At 32.0% G+C, this 20,853-nt stretch overlaps 1 protein-coding gene across 1 annotated transcript in view; it reads right to left on the bottom strand.

Moving 5' to 3' along the window:
* FAM227B (family with sequence similarity 227 member B) overlaps positions 1-20,853 on the bottom strand; it is a 181,453-nt gene that overhangs the window by 136,389 nt on the left and 24,211 nt on the right. The window contains exons 6-11 of the mRNA XM_045528854.1: positions 16,157-16,192; positions 15,610-15,714; positions 13,315-13,413; positions 10,045-10,146; positions 6,435-6,561; positions 3,437-3,574 (exon numbers count right to left, since the gene is read on the bottom strand). Of these exons, the coding sequence (XP_045384810.1) occupies positions 3,437-3,574; positions 6,435-6,561; positions 10,045-10,146; positions 13,315-13,413; positions 15,610-15,714; positions 16,157-16,192 (607 nt within the window). The remainder of the gene's footprint in view (positions 1-3,436; positions 3,575-6,434; positions 6,562-10,044; positions 10,147-13,314; positions 13,414-15,609; positions 15,715-16,156; positions 16,193-20,853) is intronic.

The raw sequence follows: 20,853 nt of genomic DNA on the forward strand, positions 1-20,853 counted from the left end.
CCACCTGCCACACAAGAAGATTACTAATAAGACTCTATTAAGTCAACAAACTTTATCAGGTATGTACTTCAAATTGAAGATTTTTCCAGTTTGAACATAAATTATTAAATTTTAATTTTGAACAATATACAAGAAACACCATTATAACCTGGTCCCCACTCCCACAGACTTAGATGATCTCATTCAGAAACAAACAAAAAAATCTTTTCATGTTTTAGAATCAAATATAAAAATTATTTTCAAATATTATGGGATAATTAAAATGTATGACACATTTATCAAGATTTCCCATTAATATAAAAATCAAGTGTGTTTGAAGCATATAGAATTCTTATTATTTTTTAAATGAAAATAACTATTTTATAAGGAATACAATATAAAACCTCTTACAGGCATTATAGTTCATTACGTAGAGTAATTCTTCATTTTAGAGTACATAAAATGGATAACTCAAATAATAATAACTTCTAAAAAAACAAGGATTATCATGAAGCAACATATAAATAATAAATACTTGGAATAAATATAACTGAGATAAAAGCTCATAAGTAATATTTTCTAGAAGAAAGAAAAGAACTTTTTCAACTACTTCTATAACCTATGGAGTAACTTTACTATATTCTCTTAGTGGTCAAAAATACTGGTCAAAACCTGTTAATTATTTTTAGTTTTCAAATACCAATTGTTAAATATTAAAATATAAAACACGAGACTGAATTAAATCTATATATATCAAGATGGGTAAATCTAGAGAATGTTGCATAAAGAAAATTTTTAAAGTTTCATATATATATTATTTATGTACAGAACACAAAAAACAATATTATATAAATAGAGGATGTCCGTCAATTTAAGCATAATCATAACCTCTTGGGAAGGGAGAGACATATTTAGGAGTGGTAAAACAGATCTGTAAGTAATAGAATGGAAAAACAAATATGGCAAAATGTAAATATTTGTTACATGTCAGAAATATCCTTCACTATACCTTCCTTCATGTTTCAATAAAATATAATAAAAACAAAAATAAAAAAACAAGACTCAACTATAGCTTGTTTACAAGAAGTACACATTAAATATAAAAACACAAACTCATAGTAAGTAAAATGATAGGAAAAGATACACCATGTAAACCATAATCATAAGAAATCTGAAGTGGCTATATTAAGCTTAGACAAAATAGAACTCAAAGGAAGGAGTATTATCATAGATATAAAGGAACATTTTATAATGATTAAAGAAAAAACTTAATGATGATAATAAAAGTACATGTGCCCAATAACAAAATGCATAAAGCAAAAATCAACAGAATAAAAGGGAGAAATAGATAATTTCACAATTATAGATATTTTAATATTCCCTCTAGTAATTAACTAAAGAACAACTAAACAAAATATCAGGAAAGATATCAGGGTGAGCAAACTTTTTCTATTACATAAAGGGCTATATAGTCAGTATTTCAGAATTTTCAGGCCACATGTAGTCTTTGAGGGATATTCTTTGTTTTATTTTATATATTTTTTATAACCCTTAAAAAAATGTAAAAATCATTCTCAGTTCACAGGATATGTAAAAATATGCTACAGGCCAGATTTAATCCACAAGCTATAGTTTGCTGACTCCTGACATAGAAGATAGGAATAACACTACTGATCATTATTGTATAAATTGAGATTTATACAATAACTGCAGATATACATTCTTCTCAATTGCACATGGAATGTTCACCAAGATGGACCATCTACTATACCGTAAAATAATTCTTAATACGCTTCAAAAGATTATACACAGTACATACTCAGACCACAAGTTTTTAAATTAGAAATCAGTAATTATAAGAGATCCAGAAAAGTCTCATATATTTGGAAATTAAACAATACCTCTCTAAATAGCCCATGAGTCAAAGCAGAAGTTATAATGAAAATTAGAAAATATTTTAAATTAAATGATAAAATACAACATATCTAAAATTATAGAGTATAGCTAAGGCAGTGCTTAGGGAAATATATAGCTTTAAATGCTTACATGAAAAAAGAAGAAAGACAATGATAAAAATGGGGCAAAGTGTAAATAATTGGTCGGTAAAGGATATATGGGAGTTCTTTATGCTATTCTTATCACTTTTAAGTAAGTTAAAATTTTAACAAAAAAAGAAAGTTCCCCCCCAAATCCTTAATTTTGTATTCAGCCAAGTAGCTATTCACATGTGAGGATGAGAAGTAAAAACAGATATGCAAAACTGGGTCAAGGTAGTCAAGATAGTAGACTACCTCTCTTTCCATTCAAAATCCTTAGACAAGAGCCCCCAAATAACAAATATGTATGAAATTCTGGAAAACCACTGAGGGTGATATTAGCAAACAGGAAATTTCATGTAACTACTAAAAAAATAGAAATCATATAGGATGGTATCTATGGAGATAAGTGTGGGGAAAACCAGAGCTCAAACAGTGATTCTCTAAGTTCAAAGTACACAAATCTGAAGAGCAGTAATTAACTAATTAAAGGACTTTAGAATCAGAAATTAAAGAATAGCTTCTAGAAGAGCTGGTTGAGTAGGTTAGTCCTTCCTCTTCCCTGGCCTGAAGGTATAGATTGGAAACGTATTTCTCTGTACATTAGCAGTTTATAACTTTGCCGGCAAATTGAAATCATCTGAGGCGCTGAGAAATTTTAAGAAATACTGAGTCTAGATTCTGATTTAATTGGTTAGTAATGAGGCCTGAGCATTAGACCTATGTTTGGTACTGCACAGCATAAACAGGAGAGAAATAAATTTGCCTTCCAAAGCTTATTAATGTTGAGTAACAGAAGAGTTTGGTCCTGTGCAGGAATTTAGCAGGTAGCTCAAAGGAACAAAAGAGTACAAAAATGTAAGTGAATTAGTATTTCAAATAGTCTATAAGCAGACTATTTAAAAAATGAGTCATTTGGAAAAAACATCACACAGGAATACAACTACCCTCCTTATAACAAAATAAATTCCAAAATGCATTAAAGAATTAAATCAAATACAGAAATAAAAAATTACCAGAAAAAAGACATAGGTAGGTATTTTTATAATCTTAGGTAAGTCTTGACAAAAATGCCAAAAACTGAAACCCAAAGAAAACATAATTTAAATGAACTAAATAAAAAATTTAAATTTTATCTATTGACAAAACACATTATTAACCATTCAGCAATACAAATAAAAGAATATCTGCAGTGTACATAAAGATAAAAAGAGTCTAAAAATCAATATAAAAAGTATCAAGCAAATGGAAAAAGGGCTTAAGCATAGTGTACCACTATGACACCAATCTATAAATCAAATATTATTTTAAGACCCTTACCAAAAATAAATCATTAGAAAATTCTGCTTAATAAAATAACCTAATATACTTGATTTTTGGCTACCTATTCCATTCTGCAGTTTACAAAAAAATTTACTTACTATGTGATATGCGTTCTTGACTGCTTGCGATCCTTTCCTTTATTGATTTTGGAGGCGGTTTCTTGCTACCATGTATGGTTGTTGTGGAGAGTTCTTTCAGTTTCCAGTGGGTCCAAAAGCCTTTTTGAGGTTTTAAGCCTGTTAATATAAATGTAAATTAGGCCAAAGAAATTAGGATTTTGAAAATAACTTTTAACTTGGCAAAGCATTTTTATGACTATTATACATTTAATCCTTACAACAAAAAAGTACTACTTTTCTTCCTTTTAAGCTGTGCAGAGTTAGATAAGTCATTTCACCACTCTAAACATCTGTATCCTCAGCAATAAAAATGAAAATATTAATAATACAAATTTCTGTGCATACTTCATATGTTTATTCTGAAGATTAATTGAAATATATGTTAAAGTGTTAGTGAATGGAAAAGCATTACACAAATATTAGCTAATATTATCACTATACATTAACTATAACTATACATCAACACTCATAAATAAAGCCCATATTTTCTCAGTGGTAAGTGTTCAATAAGGATTATTTGCTAGACTGAGCTATCATATTAGAATGTTTAAGTGTTTTTTAGGAACCAAAATAATGATCAATACTTAAATGATATATTCATACCTGATAACCAAAGAAAACTGTTATTCTCTAGATCTTCTTTAAATTCATCATTAAAGAGTTAACTAGATTCTGGAAATGCCTCCAGGAATGTTGCAGTGTTTTTTAGAGATAGTAATCACCTATCTAGCATTAGTTAACACAAATGAAATATACAGAAGCCACTGTTTGATTCACTTGAGTGCTTGACAGATTGCACATGTTTTCAAATATTGTATATTAGTAGAAAATTTGAGGTATAGAAAGGCCAACAGATTAGTGGGTTGCCATTGAAAAGATAGTTTATCACCCATAGTTCCCAAGAAGAGGGGACATGCCATGCCACAGGGGGTCACACGAGGAAGCACTGTAATCAGTCAGGAGACAGAGGAAGAGGGACAAACTGTGGGCAAGAGCCTTTATTGTATTTTCCTTGGGAAGCAATGGGCAGGGCAAGCAGCTTATGATTGGCTAATCTGAATAATTTCATCAGGCTCTAGGGGATAGGGGCTGTCCCTAATTGTCTGGTACCTGTTCCTGGGATGATTAGGGCAAGTGAATAGTGGCCCTGAGTTTGAGAGCCCAATAAAGCAGGTGGTTGTATTGTGGGCTCTGGATGGGTTGGTTTGCTTTGAAAAGCATGCTCATGGGCAAGCTGTTTATTATCTCCAGAAACTAACCCCAGGAAGAGCAGTCCTTCCAGGGTCACTAAGGTCCCAGATGTCAAAGTATCAGATACAGAAAATAAAAGACATGGCTAACACAGTCTAGTTTTGGACAATACTTCCATTTTTGGGATGAACCCTACTTGGTCCTGATATATAAAGAACGATAACATACTGGTGCACTCCACAAACCCTTTTAAAGCTTACCATGTACCAAACTGTGTGCTTGACACAAAGGACACAAAATTCAATTCAATCTAGTCCGTGTCTCTCATCAAGTCAGATGTAAAATTATTTAGCAGAGTGCCTCATCCATAGTAAGTACTTAATATAAGTTAGTTTCTCTGTTGTCTTTTCCAAATTAACCACTGGGTGGGCTGTGGGATTCCAACATTATTTACAAGTAAAACATTCGAATTGATCACTAAAAATGGACCATTCCAAAGGATGGCATTAATATAGGGCCACAATACCCAAATGAACTGTGTTCTTTACCTTTGGCTTTGACAAATTTTAAAAATTAAACTTTAGTTGGATCTATTCAAATATTTCCTAGGAAATTGTTACCATAAAGGGTTTAGAAGCAAATGGCATACAAAATACAGGAGATGAACCCCCAAAATATCTTTGCAGTTACTTGGTAATTTACATGTATCTTATTTATTTATTTATTTATTTTTGAGACAGAGTGTCACTCTGTTGCCCGGGCTAGAGTGAGTGCCGTGGCGTCAGCCTAGCTCACAGCAACCTCAGGCTCCTGGGCTTAAGTGATCCTACTGCCTCAGCCTCCCCAGTAGCTGGGACAACAGGCATGAGCCACCATGCCCGGCTAATTTTTTCTATACATATTTTTAGTTGGCCAGATAATTTTTATTTCTATTTTTAGTAGAGACAGGGTCTCGCTCTTGCTCAGGCTGGTCTCGAACTCCTGAGCTCAAGCAATCCACCCGCCTCGGCCTCCCAGAGTGCTAGGATTACAGGCATGAGCCACCGCGCCTGGCCCTACATGTATCTTAAATTTAAATATTTTCATTAAATTTATACAGGCATATAGTTTAAAGAGTCAAATATTACAAAACTCTAATAGTTTCTCACACATCCCCAACACCATACCCTGCTTCCCCAAAACAACCACCTTTATTTGATTTTTATATCCATAGCTTACCAGAAAAAGGGCTATATTGCTACTTTTTGATGTTTTAATTTTAGGCATTATCTATTGAATTATAACTAGGGAAGATGAGGATTTAGCAATCTTTCACCCCCCATCCCATCATAACCACATACAAGCTCATTTCCTTTTACCTATTATCAAAGGTGTTATATAATAATTTTCATTGGATGAATATCAGTATTTACATTATTATTACTACGTAAAATCTTATTACAGTAGATCACAGTAGCTGAGCTATATAATTGGTAGGTTAAAATATTTATCTTCCAAATATAGTATATACATAGTATGACTTTATTTCTGTGGCAATTCAGTTTTCTACAATAATTCAACTGCTTATAATATTATTTGGCTTCTAAAGCTAATAACTAATTAATTGTGGTATAAAAATTTTCAGAAGAAAATAAAAAATCATTATTATTTTAAGACATAGGAATTGACATGGCATGTTTTGTAACACAAAGAGCTACCAATTTCTTTACTAGAGTAAACAAAATACTGCAATCCAAAAATTTTAGGAACCAAAATAATGATCAATACTTAAATGATATATTCATACCTGATAACCAAAGAAAAATGTTATTCCCTAGATCTTCTTTAAATTCATCATTAAAGAGTTTACTAGATTCTGGAAATGCCTCCAGGAATGTTACATAGATAGCTTGTGCCAGACAGTCAGGATATACCTACCAAAATAGAGTCATATTAGAGTAATTTTATATTTTTTGTAATATTTGTTAACTACCAAAGAAATTATTACTTAGTTTGTGAAATACATATGTCCTTTTTCTCTTATAACTTGCTTTTGGCCATTCTATTACTTCTTTATACCCCTATTTGGGAGACATGAACAATGGAGATTTGAAAATCAAGGCAACCTGACAGTTATTTGGGGAAAAAAATTAAATCAGATAAGGAATGAAGTTAATAATTAAGGTTTCATAATTATCCGCTTATTTCATTTAATCTTGCTATTGCTATTCTCTTTTAGAAAGTGATGTATATAGGTCAATAATAAAAAGTATATTTTTAAATAATTGAAGCTTCTGTGGGTGAGTTTATATATTGTAATCAGTATGGGTGCGGGGGTGGAGGGGATGAGTATATTCACACCTAATGGGTGTGGTGCTCACTGTCTGGGGGATGGGCATGCTTGTAGCCCTGACTCAAGCAGGGCAAAGGCAATATATGTAACCTAAACATTTGTATCATCATAATATTCTGAAATAAAAAATAAAACAGAAAAAGAAAAAAGAAAAATTATTAAAACCATAATCAGATACCAATAAATATATGGCACTACCAGTATCCTGTTAGCTTTCAAATCCCTATACTACTAAATTCCTCTCAGAGAGTGACTAAACATTGAAAGATACTATATTTTTATATTAAAGAAAAATTTATATAACTATTTTGGTATTCTGCACTCAGATAAGTATTTACAACCACACATTAAGCCTTGAATTGCATAAAATTTTAGAATTAGAAGGTCCCTTAGAAGTCACTGTGGTAGACTGAATAATGGTCCAAAAGATATACATGTTCTAATTCCTGGAACCTATAAATTTTACCTTATATGGCAAAAGGGCTTTGCAGAGGAGATTAAGTTAAAGATCTGGAGATGGGGGGGTTATTTTGGATTACGTCGTGGGCTCTAACTGTAATCATAAGTGTCTTATACGATGGAGGCTGAGGGAAATTTGACTGTAGAAGAGGAGAATGCGATATGACAGCAAAAGCAGGGATTGGAGTTACGCAACCACAAGCCAAGGCTACTGCAGGCACTAGAAAATAGAAGATGAAATATATTCTCACCTGGGACCTCCTAAACACATCAGTCCTGCTGACACCTTGATTTTAGCCCTGTAAGACTCATTTTGGACTTAACAGCCTCCATAATTAAGAGAATGAATTTCTATTGTTTTAAGCCACTAAATTTGTGATAATTTGTTACAGCAGCCGTAGGAAACTAGCAGTCACCTAATCCAGTAGTGCTCAAATTTTCTGGTAAGTGATAGTATTCTTTTAAGATCTCTGTGATTTTTTGATAAGTGAGGGGAAGACAGGATGAACTGTATAATATATTGATATATTTAATTCTATTGAATGAACCATGAATATTTTTATTACCAGAAATCATCATATATTGTATTTGTGGTATATGAAATTATACCAATGATTAAAATTAAAATGTTGAACAAGGTGAATAAGGGGAATTTCTAAATAGTTTCTGTGACTATCCCACCTTCAGAAGATTAAAGGAAAAGGAGATCAGATGTCAAACTGTCTGGAAAATTTCTGAAGGAATATCATTGGGTGACATTGGAAGAAAGGGAAGTAAAAGCCACACTAAATATGTTTAGGTTCAGATTAATTTGTAAAGAATAGTGGGACATGAAGAAAATTTTTTTCTTTCTTTTTTTTTTTTTTAATAATTTTTTCTTCCTTAGGTAAGATAAGCCATATGAGTAGCCAGTAACAAAACGCCCACTTATTTGAATGAGTTAGAAGTAATGGAAGTTGTTTAATGAGAAATGAGGTCCACGTCTACTTAAACAGCTCTGGAGGGCATAGACCTGTATGGAGGTGGCCTGGCTCTCTAACACAGAAGCAAGGAAAGGGAGCATTAAATGAAGACTGAGTACAGGTCAAGGAGTCTAATCATCAGTGTATACATTTTTGTTTGTCCTCAAATGAGGCTTTGAATCTTCATTAAACCACTTCTAATTTCTCCTTGGAAAAAGGCACTGGAAATAGGAACCCAGAAAAAGTTGAGTCGTGATTTGAGAGAAGTTGTAAACATAATATCTGTTGAAAGACACATCCATCCCAGGGGAGACCATACAAGTAGTACCGGAAACTGGAGAATGGGAGATATGTAATGGTAACACCATTTCCTTCTTTGTCCACATTAAAAAGCCTCATCTTTTTCTTAAAGAGCCCTTGTGTTAAAGCATGCTTGATTTCATCAAACCATATAGGTAGACTAGGCACACTCAGTAAACACATATTAATATAAAAACCACAAAAAGATAGACTAGCTAAAAGAATATGGGTAGCAATAACAGCTGTTTTTATCCTCTCTAGACAATTTAATTGCAAAATTCCTAATCATTAACTTTCTCCTGCAAATAAGAAAAAATAATTTCAGTATTAGCAGAGAAAAATCTTAGTCTATCTTTTAGAACAACACTGTTCCATAAGACAATAATTTAAGAATCATGGCTCCAACCAAACTCTTCATTTGATAGACAACCCAGCTATAGACCTGAGAGTTTGAGTGACTTGCTACGATCACTCAGGTAGTTAGTAGTAGATTCCAGGCAGGAAGCCAAGTTTTCTTCTTCTCAGTCTATTACTAGTTTCCCTTTATACCATTTTACATATGCATTTGAGAGTAAGATGGGTCAAAATTAACATAAATATTTGGCAAATCTATGAATTTAGATTTGTTTTTATTTTCATTGTGCAGGATCCAACTTTTTATTTTAGGTCTGCCTTACCCGTGAAGATGTTTATAAACTCCAAAATACTTAGGTATTTCTGATTTACAGATTGTCAACGCAACAAAGTATTGGAACATAGCTTGTGTTTTGACATGCTAGATGTTAAATTTAAAAAATACTCAATGAGATTCCTACAATCTTCACATTACTCAAAAATATTAATTATTTTAATCAATCCTATTTATTAGTTCGTGTAACAACAGAAAAGCAACATAAGCATTGGATTCATAATTTTATGCATTGTACTTTACTGTAACAGGGGCTTAGTACTCAGGCATAACATAAACTTGTCAAGTCCTCTTAAATGGATCAAGATTCATTTCATTATAAAGTAAAAGAAAAATGATAAATAATTTTATAGGTAAATAGACAAAAGATAACAATATACATAGAATAATTCAAGAATTTTCAAATTATTAATATGCAAACAAAATACCTATACCACCAAGAAGATTCTGTAAGACTTTGAAGCAAGGGAATACAATATTTGGGAGAGGGTGTGGTAAGAGCATAACTTTTAAAATATTCCCGTTATTTACTCCACACCAGACAATTTTGCTGTCAAAAGTGACAAAATATATTCTCATATGTTTCAATAAAATAATTTTTTTCCTATTTCATTCACTCTAAATATAATTAGCATAACTATTAATTTCTGTTTACCTGAAAGAATGCATCCTTTCGACTTAGAGGTATGCTCATGAAAAGTATCACATAACTTTCTGAAATTCTATCAAATAAGCAATCTTGATTTTGTCTGTCAGGCTTAAAAATTAAAACATGTATGAAATTAAAGTCAATATTACAATTTAAAATTGGAATTTGTTTGCATAATGTCAGTAATTTTACCTATTTGTATGAGCAGATCAATTTGTATAGTAAAATAAGCATGGGTTTTAGCATAATGCAGATCTGTATTTTAATACTGGCTTTGTTATTCACTAGTTCTGCAATTTATAAATCTTACTTTTTTAGATTCCACATAAAAGTGAGATCATGTGATATTTGTTTTTATGTGCCTGGCTTATTTTATGCAATATAATTTCCTCCAGGTCCATCCTCATCCATGTTGTCACAAGTGACAGGATTTCCTTCTTTTTTAAAGCCAAATAATATTCCATTATGTATTTACACTGCATTTCCATTCACCTGTTGATGGACACTTCTGTTGATTCTCTTTCTTAGCTATTGTGAATATCACTGCAATGAACACGGGAGTTGAGATATCTATTTGATATACTGATTTCGATTCCTTTGGATATATGCCCAGAAATGGGATTACTGGATCATATGGTAATTCTATTTTTAGTTTTTTGAGGAACTTACATAATATTTTCCAAAATTACTGTACTAATTGACTCTGTCCATTTTTTAATTGTTTTTTTGCTATTGAATTGTTTGAGTTCCTTATATATTTTAGATATTAACCCCTTATCAGATGTGTGGTTTCAAAGTATTTTCTCCTATAAGTTGTCTCTTCACTCTGTTGATTGTTTCCTTTGCTATGCAGAACGTTTTTAGTTTGATGCAATCCTATTTATTGATTTTTGATTTTGTTGCCTATGCTTTTGGCTTCATATCCAAAAAATCATTTCCTAGAACACTAATGTAATGGAGCTTTTCCCCTAAGTTTTCTTCTAGTAGTTGTACAGTTTGAGGTCTTACATTTAATTATTTAATTAATTTTGAGTTGATTTTTGTATATGATATAAGGGTCTAATTTAGTTCTTCTGCATATGGATATCCAGTGGGTCTAATACCATTTGTTGAAGAGATTGTCCTTTCTCCATTATGTGTTCTTGGCAACTTGTAGAAAATCAATCGACCATAAACGTATGGATTTATTTCTGGGCTCATTATTCTGTTCCATTGGCCTATGTGTCTATTTTTATGACAGAGCCATGCTATTTTCGTTACTATAACTTTGCAGTATCTTTTGAAGTCAAGTAGTATGATAACTTCAGCTTTGTTCTTTTTGCTCAAGATTGCTATGACTCTTCAAGGCTTTTTGTAGTTCATATAACTTTTAGGACTTTTTTTTCTATTTCTGTTAAAACATTACTGAAACTTTGTTAGGGATTGCATTGAATCTTAGGTTGCTTTGGATAGTTGGACACTTTAATAATATTAATTCTTCCAATTTATGAATACAGAATGTTTTTCTATATTTGTATCATGTCGAATTTCTTTCATAAGTGCTTTATGTTTTAATTACATAGATGTCTTACCTCCTTGGTTAAATTTATACCTATTTTATTTTTTGTTGCTCTTGCTATTGTAAATGGGATTGTTTTCTTGATTTTTGGGGGTAAATGCCACTGAGTTTTGTATGTTGATTTTGTATATTTGAGGATTTTTCAGATATCTATAATTAATTTATAATTAAATTCTAGTTTAATCTTAAAAATACTTTCTATGACTTGAATTCTTATAAATTTATTAGGATATTTTCCTAGGTCAGAATATATTTTATCTTAATAAATGTTTAATGGGCACTTGAGAAAAATGCTGTTGTTATGTAGTGCTATGGTTTGAATGTGTTCCCCAAAGTTCACATATTGGAAACTTGATCTCCAATGTAGTAGTGTTGGGAGGTAGGCTCTAATGGGAAGTGTTTGGGTCTTGGGGGCACTGGCCTCATTAATGGATTAATGCCATTATCATGGGAGTTTCTTTGATATTGTGGAAGTGAGTTTGCCCCCTCTTGCTCATTTTTCTTTCTTTCTTTTACTCTCTTTCTCTCTCTTGCCTTCTGTCTTTCACCACGGATGATACAGAAAGAAGGCCCTGGCCAGATGCTGGCCACTCTACCTCAGACTTCCCAGCCTCCAGAACCATGGGGTAATAAATTTGTGTTCATTATAAATTACTCTTCTATGGCATTCTGTTATAGCAGCACAAAACAAACTAAGACAGGAGAGATGTTTAATATACGTCAATTAGGTCAAGTTGTTTGACAGTGTTGCTCAAGTCTTCCATATCATTCTATATCATTACTATGTTAATGTATGTTAAGGTATTACTAATTTTCTGTATATTCTACTAATTATTGAGAGTGAGGTGTTGAAATCTCTGTACCTACAGATTTGTTGATTTCTCTTTGAGGTGTTAAAAGTTTTTATTAAATGCATTTTGAAATATTTTTGTTAGGTGCACAAATATTTAGCATTATTATGTCATCTTGATAAATTGACCATTTTATCATTATACAATTACTTTCTTTATTCCTGGTAACATTCTTTGCTTGGAAATATACTCTGTATGTTGGATTCAAAAAAATTGTGACTTTGCTGGATAAATGGCTTTCTTTTGTTGTTGCATGGGTGAAAATGATGCACTTTTCAGCTTTTTGCATCTTTTTGGAAGCCAAGGTCCCAAAGGCAGTTTTCAAAAGCATTAGGATATTACAAATCATCACTGAAATTCTTCTGGTCAACAACTGTTTTTGCTTATTTCCATTCTCTTTTTGCTTCCCAGATATTCCCTCTTTATCTGTTTAATCTTAATCATAATTTTCACTTTTTTTGAATCAAATAAAGACCCTGTTTTGTCTGATCTGTAGACTGTTTTCCAAGTGGAACCCCCTTTGATGCCACTGATTTGCAGTGGGTTTTCTGCACATTATGTTTACCAGCACATTATAGGATTGAGTAAAACTAAAATTTGATTATAATTATTTACTACAATGTTTGATTTCACTAATCTTTTTTCTGATTAATGAAGATTTAGGATCTCTGAAATCCATATTAAAGTCTTAACTCCTCTGAAAGAATTCTAGACTTCAAAAAGGATTTCTAAAATGTGTGGAATGCTCAAAAACTAATCTCTGTGAAAGGATCCCAAAAAACATTTTTGTACCAGTGTTACCTCTACTGAAAAATTAATTACACTACAAATCAACATTAAAAACAAGAACTTTAAAAAATATCATGCCTTAAATTTATGGAGAAACCACCACCAAAAGGAGTCGTGCAAAAGAGCAATGGATGCTTCTGAGAGAAAATGAGTCTTCCAGATTTTAAAAATTCTTTCCTATGGAAAAAAGACATATTAGATCACATTAAAATATATTACAAACTATGTTAATATAAATAGGCTTTATAAAGAGTATGCATGCATCTATGGCTATAGATGAATACTGTCCAACAGAAATTTAACATGAACCACTATTTATTAATAATATTAAATTTTCTAGTCCACATTAAAAAAGTAAAAAGCAAAATTAACTTTAATGAAATATTTCATTTAACCAAATATATTTATATAAAATATTATCTCAATATATAATTTATATAAATATTATAAATGAAATATTTTACTTTTTTGGTACTAGGTCTTTGAAATATTGTATATATTTTATACTTATAGAATATCCCAATTTGAACACTAAATTCTCATCAGAAATACTATCTCAATATTTAGACTTCATAAAAACCATAGTTGTAATTTTTTCCAAACATAATTGAAAGTTTTTTAATAAATGAATAAAACATTAGTTTTTAGATTTGTATATAAATTAATTAAAGGAAATAAAATAAAAAATTCAGCTCCTCTGGCATATTAGCCACATTTTGCATACTCAATTAACCATATTTGTCTACTATCTATTGAAACAACATCGTAGGACAGACCAAGAATAGCAAAAATGTAAGATACATGCCATAATTTCTCCCCTTTTCCACTGAAGACAAATATCAACAATCAAAAACTCACAGAATTCTATTTCATTAAGCCCCCATCATGAGCCTGTGTAAACATAGTATACTCCCTAATCAGAAAATTGATCAAAATCATTATAGAAGGTTAAATCTATTTACTGTGACTGCTAGAAACTATAAATTTTGGTTTAAATATGCAGATTCAACAGACAATTTTATCTTCATATTCACAGTATTTTTAAATGCCAGTTTCAGGAGAATTCAAGATTTTTTAAAATGAAATCCAGAAGTATGAATGCCTGTTCCTCAAGTACAAGTCTTTATTTTTCTTTTCCATTGCCTTTTCCCACATGTTCTGAAAGTAGAAGTCTAAAAATAGGACATCATACAAACTTTTATGCAAGAATATTCTTTATCAAGTATTTTGTGGGACCACTTCTTTCTCATGAGCTACTTCATATGGAGTACATTCGTAACAGCTTCAATTTAGATTTTAGTACTTTTTAATCACAAAGAACATATGTAAAGTGCATAAACATAAAAAGTAGAAAATTTAATTATAGAGGATAAAACAATCAGTTTTACCAGGTAACCCACCCCACCCTCATTCTATCCTGTCCTAATGACAATCACTGGCCATTGAGGTAGTTACCTTCCTACATTTGCAGGTTTTCATCCTTTGGTTACCCTGTAGAGTTGCTGTGGTCCCCAACTTCTGGACCATGGACCAAACTGGTCCATGGCCTGTTAGGAACCAGACTGCATAGCAGGAGGGGTGTGGCTGGCAAGAGAGCAAGCAAAGCTTCATCTGTATTTACAGCCACTCCCCATCACTAGCATCACCACATAAGCTCCATCTCCTGTCATATCAGTGGCTGTCATTAGATTCTCACAGGAGTGCAAACCCTACTGTAAACTGCACATGCGAAAGATCTAGGTTGTGTGCTCCTTATAGGAATCTAATGCCTGATGATCTGAGATGGAGCTGAGGCAGTGATGCCAGCACTGGGAAGTGGCTGCAAATACAGATTATCATTAGCAGACAGGTTTGACTGCACAATAAATGTGATGTGCTTGAATCATCCCAAACCATCCATGGAAAAATTGTCTCTCACGAAACTTGTCCCTGGTGCCAAAAAGGTTGGGGACCGCTGCTGGAGGTGATACTGCTCCAAGTTCCCCAGCACACTTGAAGGCTCAAAAGGAACTCCCAACAGGGTTGTGGAGAAGGGGTCTCACAAGTTATCTCAGGGTCAAAATAAGCAAGTTGAAATATCCTGAGCTGACAGAGCAGGAGCAGAGAGGGAAAAACACCTGCTGCAGTCACATGCCAAGCCAGTGCACACTAGCAATTTCAGACTCCTGAGGCAGTAACAGCGTCTAATACATTCTCTTCTGGTATTAATAATTAGGGTGTTGGACATCACTGGTCTTTCCTGTCAAATTTAATGCCCAGAGTATCAAATCTTGCTTAATACCTAATTTTTCATAGCTCATTTAAAGGTCTGATTCATTAAATCATACATACTCTCAAAGTTTATTATACAATAAAAATAAAATATTTACATACCTCAAAGTTATGAGCTTTTAAAATAAAAAGATAAATTCGTTCAGCATCCAAATGTCTGGGTAGTTGAGTAAGCTCATTTGATTTGAATCCTGTGAAACTGCAACCCTAGACAGAGGGAAATAGAATAGAATGGTAATTATTTCACTCCTCTCAGAACAGTAGTCTCATATGACTACAAAAGACAGATAGATATTTAACTATCACTCACTAACATATTTATTTTACTTCTTTTTACTAAATTAAGTAAAAATTATATATCCTACCTATGAAAAATTTTCATTATAAGAGCACTGACACATATATATGTGAAATCCAAAACAAAATCATATGAATTTTGACATAAACTCAAATGATCAATACTTTTAGCTAGAGTACACATAAAGAAATATGGACCAGGCAGGAAGAGAAAGCTTCCATACCTGTTCCCAACTCTCTCCTCTGATGCCCTTATCTATACTTACAGATATATTTATAGCATCATAAACATTCTTTTAGCCCCACATAATACTTTTGATACATAATCTGGCAGAAAAGAAAATTTAAATACCTCTATATTCTTCTCTGTCTCCATTTCATCTGAAAGCTGGAAAACATTTAAAATAAAATCTTTAAAACACTAAATTGAAGGATTTTTACATTTTGTAAATTTGTTCAGTTAACTAGTATGTATGTACAGATACAGATATATGTATATATCTCCTTGTGAGGCCTAAAATGCCATTGTTGTGTTAGATACTGTAAATACAAAGATGGTCCTTGCCCTCAAGCTAGTCATGGTTCAAGAAAGAATCATATACGTATACAAACAAAACACAAAGAGATAAGAGCTATAATAAAAATATAAACAAACTACTTATCGCAGTTTGAGTTCCCTGGGAAATAGACTCTGGAGAGGAGTTTAGTGTTTAGAATGGTTATTGGGAGTGCTTTTGAGATCAATCCTTTGGAAGGCAAGGGGAGAGGCAGGATTGGGCAGAAGGAGAAGTCAGCTATGATGGAGGTCCAACAACCACAATGTACCCCACAAAAAATTCTAGAGTTGAAAGAGTTCATCAGAGTTGACCTGCATTGGACAGAAATGTCCAGCCCTTTCTGCATCCAACTTGATCAGTCACTGGATGTGGGTGGTTCCTGGACAGATGTGTATTTGGAAGAGAAAGTTCTCTACAGGTGAGGCAACCCATGAAGATGCTGACAGCTGAAGGGTACCCTCTTAGAGGCAGGTCCCTCTTTGAATGGGAATCTGTGTGGCACATTTCTATGCCCACCACATTGCTTTACAAAGATACATTAGTTTTTGATCAACTAGTCATGCTTAGATGTATATATATCAGGTTTATTGATTTCTGCATTCCCAAATATTCCAGAAATAAGCTTACAGGTTACACACACACAGGGACACATATACACACATATTATGTACACACACATTACACACATACACACACACCCATATATGTATATATATTATAGAGGAAATAATATGTGAAACAAATTTGAAAGAATTATAGGTTGCTACCAGAAAGAGCATCTCATTATTGGCATTTTAAAAAGTATATACAGGATGGGCGGTACATGGGCAATGTTTATGGCCTGAGCTTTTGTGTCCCCATAATAAGCTGAAGTAAAAGAAAAGGGGGGAAAAAAAAGAGATGGAAAAAAAAAAATAAAACAGAAAGTATACACAGGAATAAGAAAGAAATATTATCTAAGGAAAATGAGTTCAAATATAATCATATTAGAAAGAAGCCTACGTGCTTGAGAACTACCAATACAACCAGTCAATAAAGAGGATCAGAAGTGGAACTATATTAAACTAAAAAGCAAGCTGGGCATGGTGGCTCATGCCTGTAATCCCAGTTACTCAGGAGGCTGAGGTGGGAAGATCACCTGCGCCCAGGAGTTCAAGACTGCAGTGAACTATGATTGTGCCACCGCACTCCAGCTTGTGTGACAGAGTGAGACCTCCATCTCTAAAAATAATGAAAATAAAGATATAAAAAACAAAAAGCTTCTGCACAACAAAGGAATCAGTAGAGTGAAGAGACAACCTGTTGAATGGGACAAATATTTGCCAAGCATTTATCTGACAAGGGACTAATAGCCAAAATATACAAGGAACTCAAACAACAGCAAAAAAAAAAAAAAAAAGAAAGAAAGAAAAAGAAAGTGGGCAAAGGACATGAATAGACATCATTTCTCAAAAGAAGATATACAAATGGCCAACAGGTATAAGAACAAAATCCTCAAAATCACTAATTATCAGGGAAATGCAAATCAAAACCAAAATGAGATATCACCTTATACCAGTAAAATGGTTATTACTAAAAAGACAAAAAAAAATAACAAATGCTGGTGAGGATGCTGAGAAAAGGGAACCCTTAAACATCTTTGGTTGGAATGTAAATTAGTACCTCCATCTGGAAAACAGTGTGGAGGTTTGTCAAAAATCTAAAAAGACAATGACCACTATTGGGTATCTCTCTAAAGGAAAGGAAACCAGTATATAAAAGGGATAACTGCACCCCTGTGTTTATTGAAGCACTATTCACAATAGCCAAGATATGAAATCAACTGAAGTATCTATGGACAGATGAATGGATAAAGAAAATGTTGTATACATACACAATGGATTACTACTAAATCATAAAAAAGAAAAAAAAATCCTGTCATTTGAAGCAACATAGATGAAACTAGAGGTCATTATATTAAGGGAAATAAGCCAGCCACATAAAGACAAATATCATATATTCTCACTCATTATGTGAGAGTTAAAAAATGATCTAATAGAGGTAGAGAGTAGAATGATGGTTTTCAGAGGATAGGGAGGGTCTGGGAGGGTATGAAGAGAGTTACTGGGTACAAACATACAGTTAGATAGAAGGAATAAGTTCTAGTGTTTGAATACACAGTAGGATGACTATGGTTAACAACAATTTATTGTGTATTTCAAAAGAGCTAGAAGAGTATATTTGAAATGTTCCCCAAACAAAGATATGATAAATGTTTGAGGCGATGGATACCCTAAATATCCTAATTTGATCACTATACATTATATGCATGTATCAAAATATCATATGTACCCCCAAAATATGTATAATTATCAATAAAAATGATAGAGTCAAATTTAGAAAAATGTTCATATTAATCTCAAAGTCCTGGCTTTATTCTACAGGAAGAAAACAAACACTCAAAGTTTTTTAGATGCAGAGTAACAGAAACAAAAAACATAGTTCTTGATCATACAACCTGGAAAAGATACCACAAAAATATAAATATTACATGTTAAAATTCTGATAAATAAATCCAACACAACTTTTATATTTAATATAAGAATAATTATTAAAATTTTTGTTAGTATTATTCACCAGTGCTCCCAGTGTTCTCCCAACCTTCAATAGATTATTGATATTTTAGCATTTACTTCAAGATTATATTTTAAAATTAAAATGTGTAGCTTATATATAATAAAATAAAAGTTTACATCATCTTTCACAATGATCTCTAGTTCTATTCTGTGTCCCCTTCTTTGAGATAGTCACTATAATTTTAATGGTTTGTATCCTTTTAATTCCATTAAAAGTACTTTTATATACACACATACACACATATATACACATGAAAAATAAACTTTGTGTTTTAAAATTCAAACAAATGATATTTATTGTACAAATTATTTGGTAACTTGCTTTTTTATTAGGTTTTGACAATCTACCAAGTTGATATTTATACAATTAATTTTCATATAGCTTTTCTACCAATCTAACCATTTCCTTCTGCAAAATATAAATAATAAATAAATCACTAAAAGTTCACAAGCAAATTTTGCCAGACATCCAAAGAACAAATGATAGCCCTATATTCTACAAACTATTTTAGACTAGAAAGCGAGATAAATCCAAGTACCTCACTTTTCTGAGGTTAGCATAATTTTGATACCCAAACCAAGCACAGATAATACAGGAAAATATAATCATATTGTATCAAACATAGATGCAATAATCTAAATAAAACGAAGCAAATGAAATCCAGTGGAGAATTTGAAAAGTATATCCTAAGAATATGAGGATGGCTCAACTTCTGAAAAACTGTAATGTAATCTGTCACATTCACAGATTAAAAGATGAAAGTAGCTTCTGCTACCACCACAGTGGACTCATTCCACTCCATTTCGAGTCATGGAGATTTCCTCAGGTTTTTGAGTACAGAGATACCTATATCTAATTAGTGTCTATATCCATATCTACATCCATATAGACTTATAAATTTTTAATAAACTAACCTGAAAAAATACAGCTATATAAATATTTAAAATTATACTTAATAGCAAAGTATTATACTAACATCTGTTCCATTAAAGTCAGGGACAAGATGAGAAACCCCTAACATTGTGGAATAATATCCATATATCAGTAATAATTTCCTATATACCAACAATAACCCATTTAATAACATATGGGAAAAAAATCTCATTGACATTAGTAAAGAAAATTTAAGATACCTAGGAACAAATTTAACAGGGAATATATAGGACTTACATGAGGAAAATCACACAAATTTACTGATAAATCCTTCTTACATTTTATTTCCTTACACAGAAATAAACACCAGATGGATTAAAGAACTGAATTTTTAAAAGCCATAAGAAGAGTTTTTTAAAGCATAAATGGCTCTTAAAAATAAAAAAGAAAAGGTCAAAATATGTCCAAGGTTCATAAATAGGCAATTCACAATAATAGAAACACAAAGGGTAACAAAACCCAAAACAACCAACTTCATTAATGAAAGATAGGAAATTTATAAAAATTTTGCCTACCAAATTTGCAAAAATTTAAAAATATAATATTTAACATTGGCAAGGGAATGGATAAGTGATCAATAACAAACTACTGTTACAAATATGCCACCTTTCTAGAAAACAATTTAGCAATACATATCAAAACACTTAGAGTGTCACATTTCCTTTCCCAAGTGGGTCTAATTCTGGAAATTTATCTTAAGAAAATAATCATGGATAAGCACAATTTTAGATCCAAATATATTCACAGTAGCTTTGTATATAATAGTGAATAATGAAAACTAACTTAAGTGTCCAAGAAAACGGCTATTACATTAGTTTATTTATGAAACATATATTTTAAAAGATGTAGAAGAGTATTTATTGATGGAAATTTCATAATACATTTAATAAACTAGAAAAATATAATTTAATATGATTTTTCTTAAAAAAGGAAAAGTGAAAGT

The sequence above is a fragment of the Lemur catta genome, chromosome 1 (genome assembly GCF_020740605.2).
Source record: "Lemur catta isolate mLemCat1 chromosome 1, mLemCat1.pri, whole genome shotgun sequence".
In the NCBI taxonomy this organism is placed as follows: Eukaryota; Metazoa; Chordata; class Mammalia; order Primates; family Lemuridae; genus Lemur; species Lemur catta.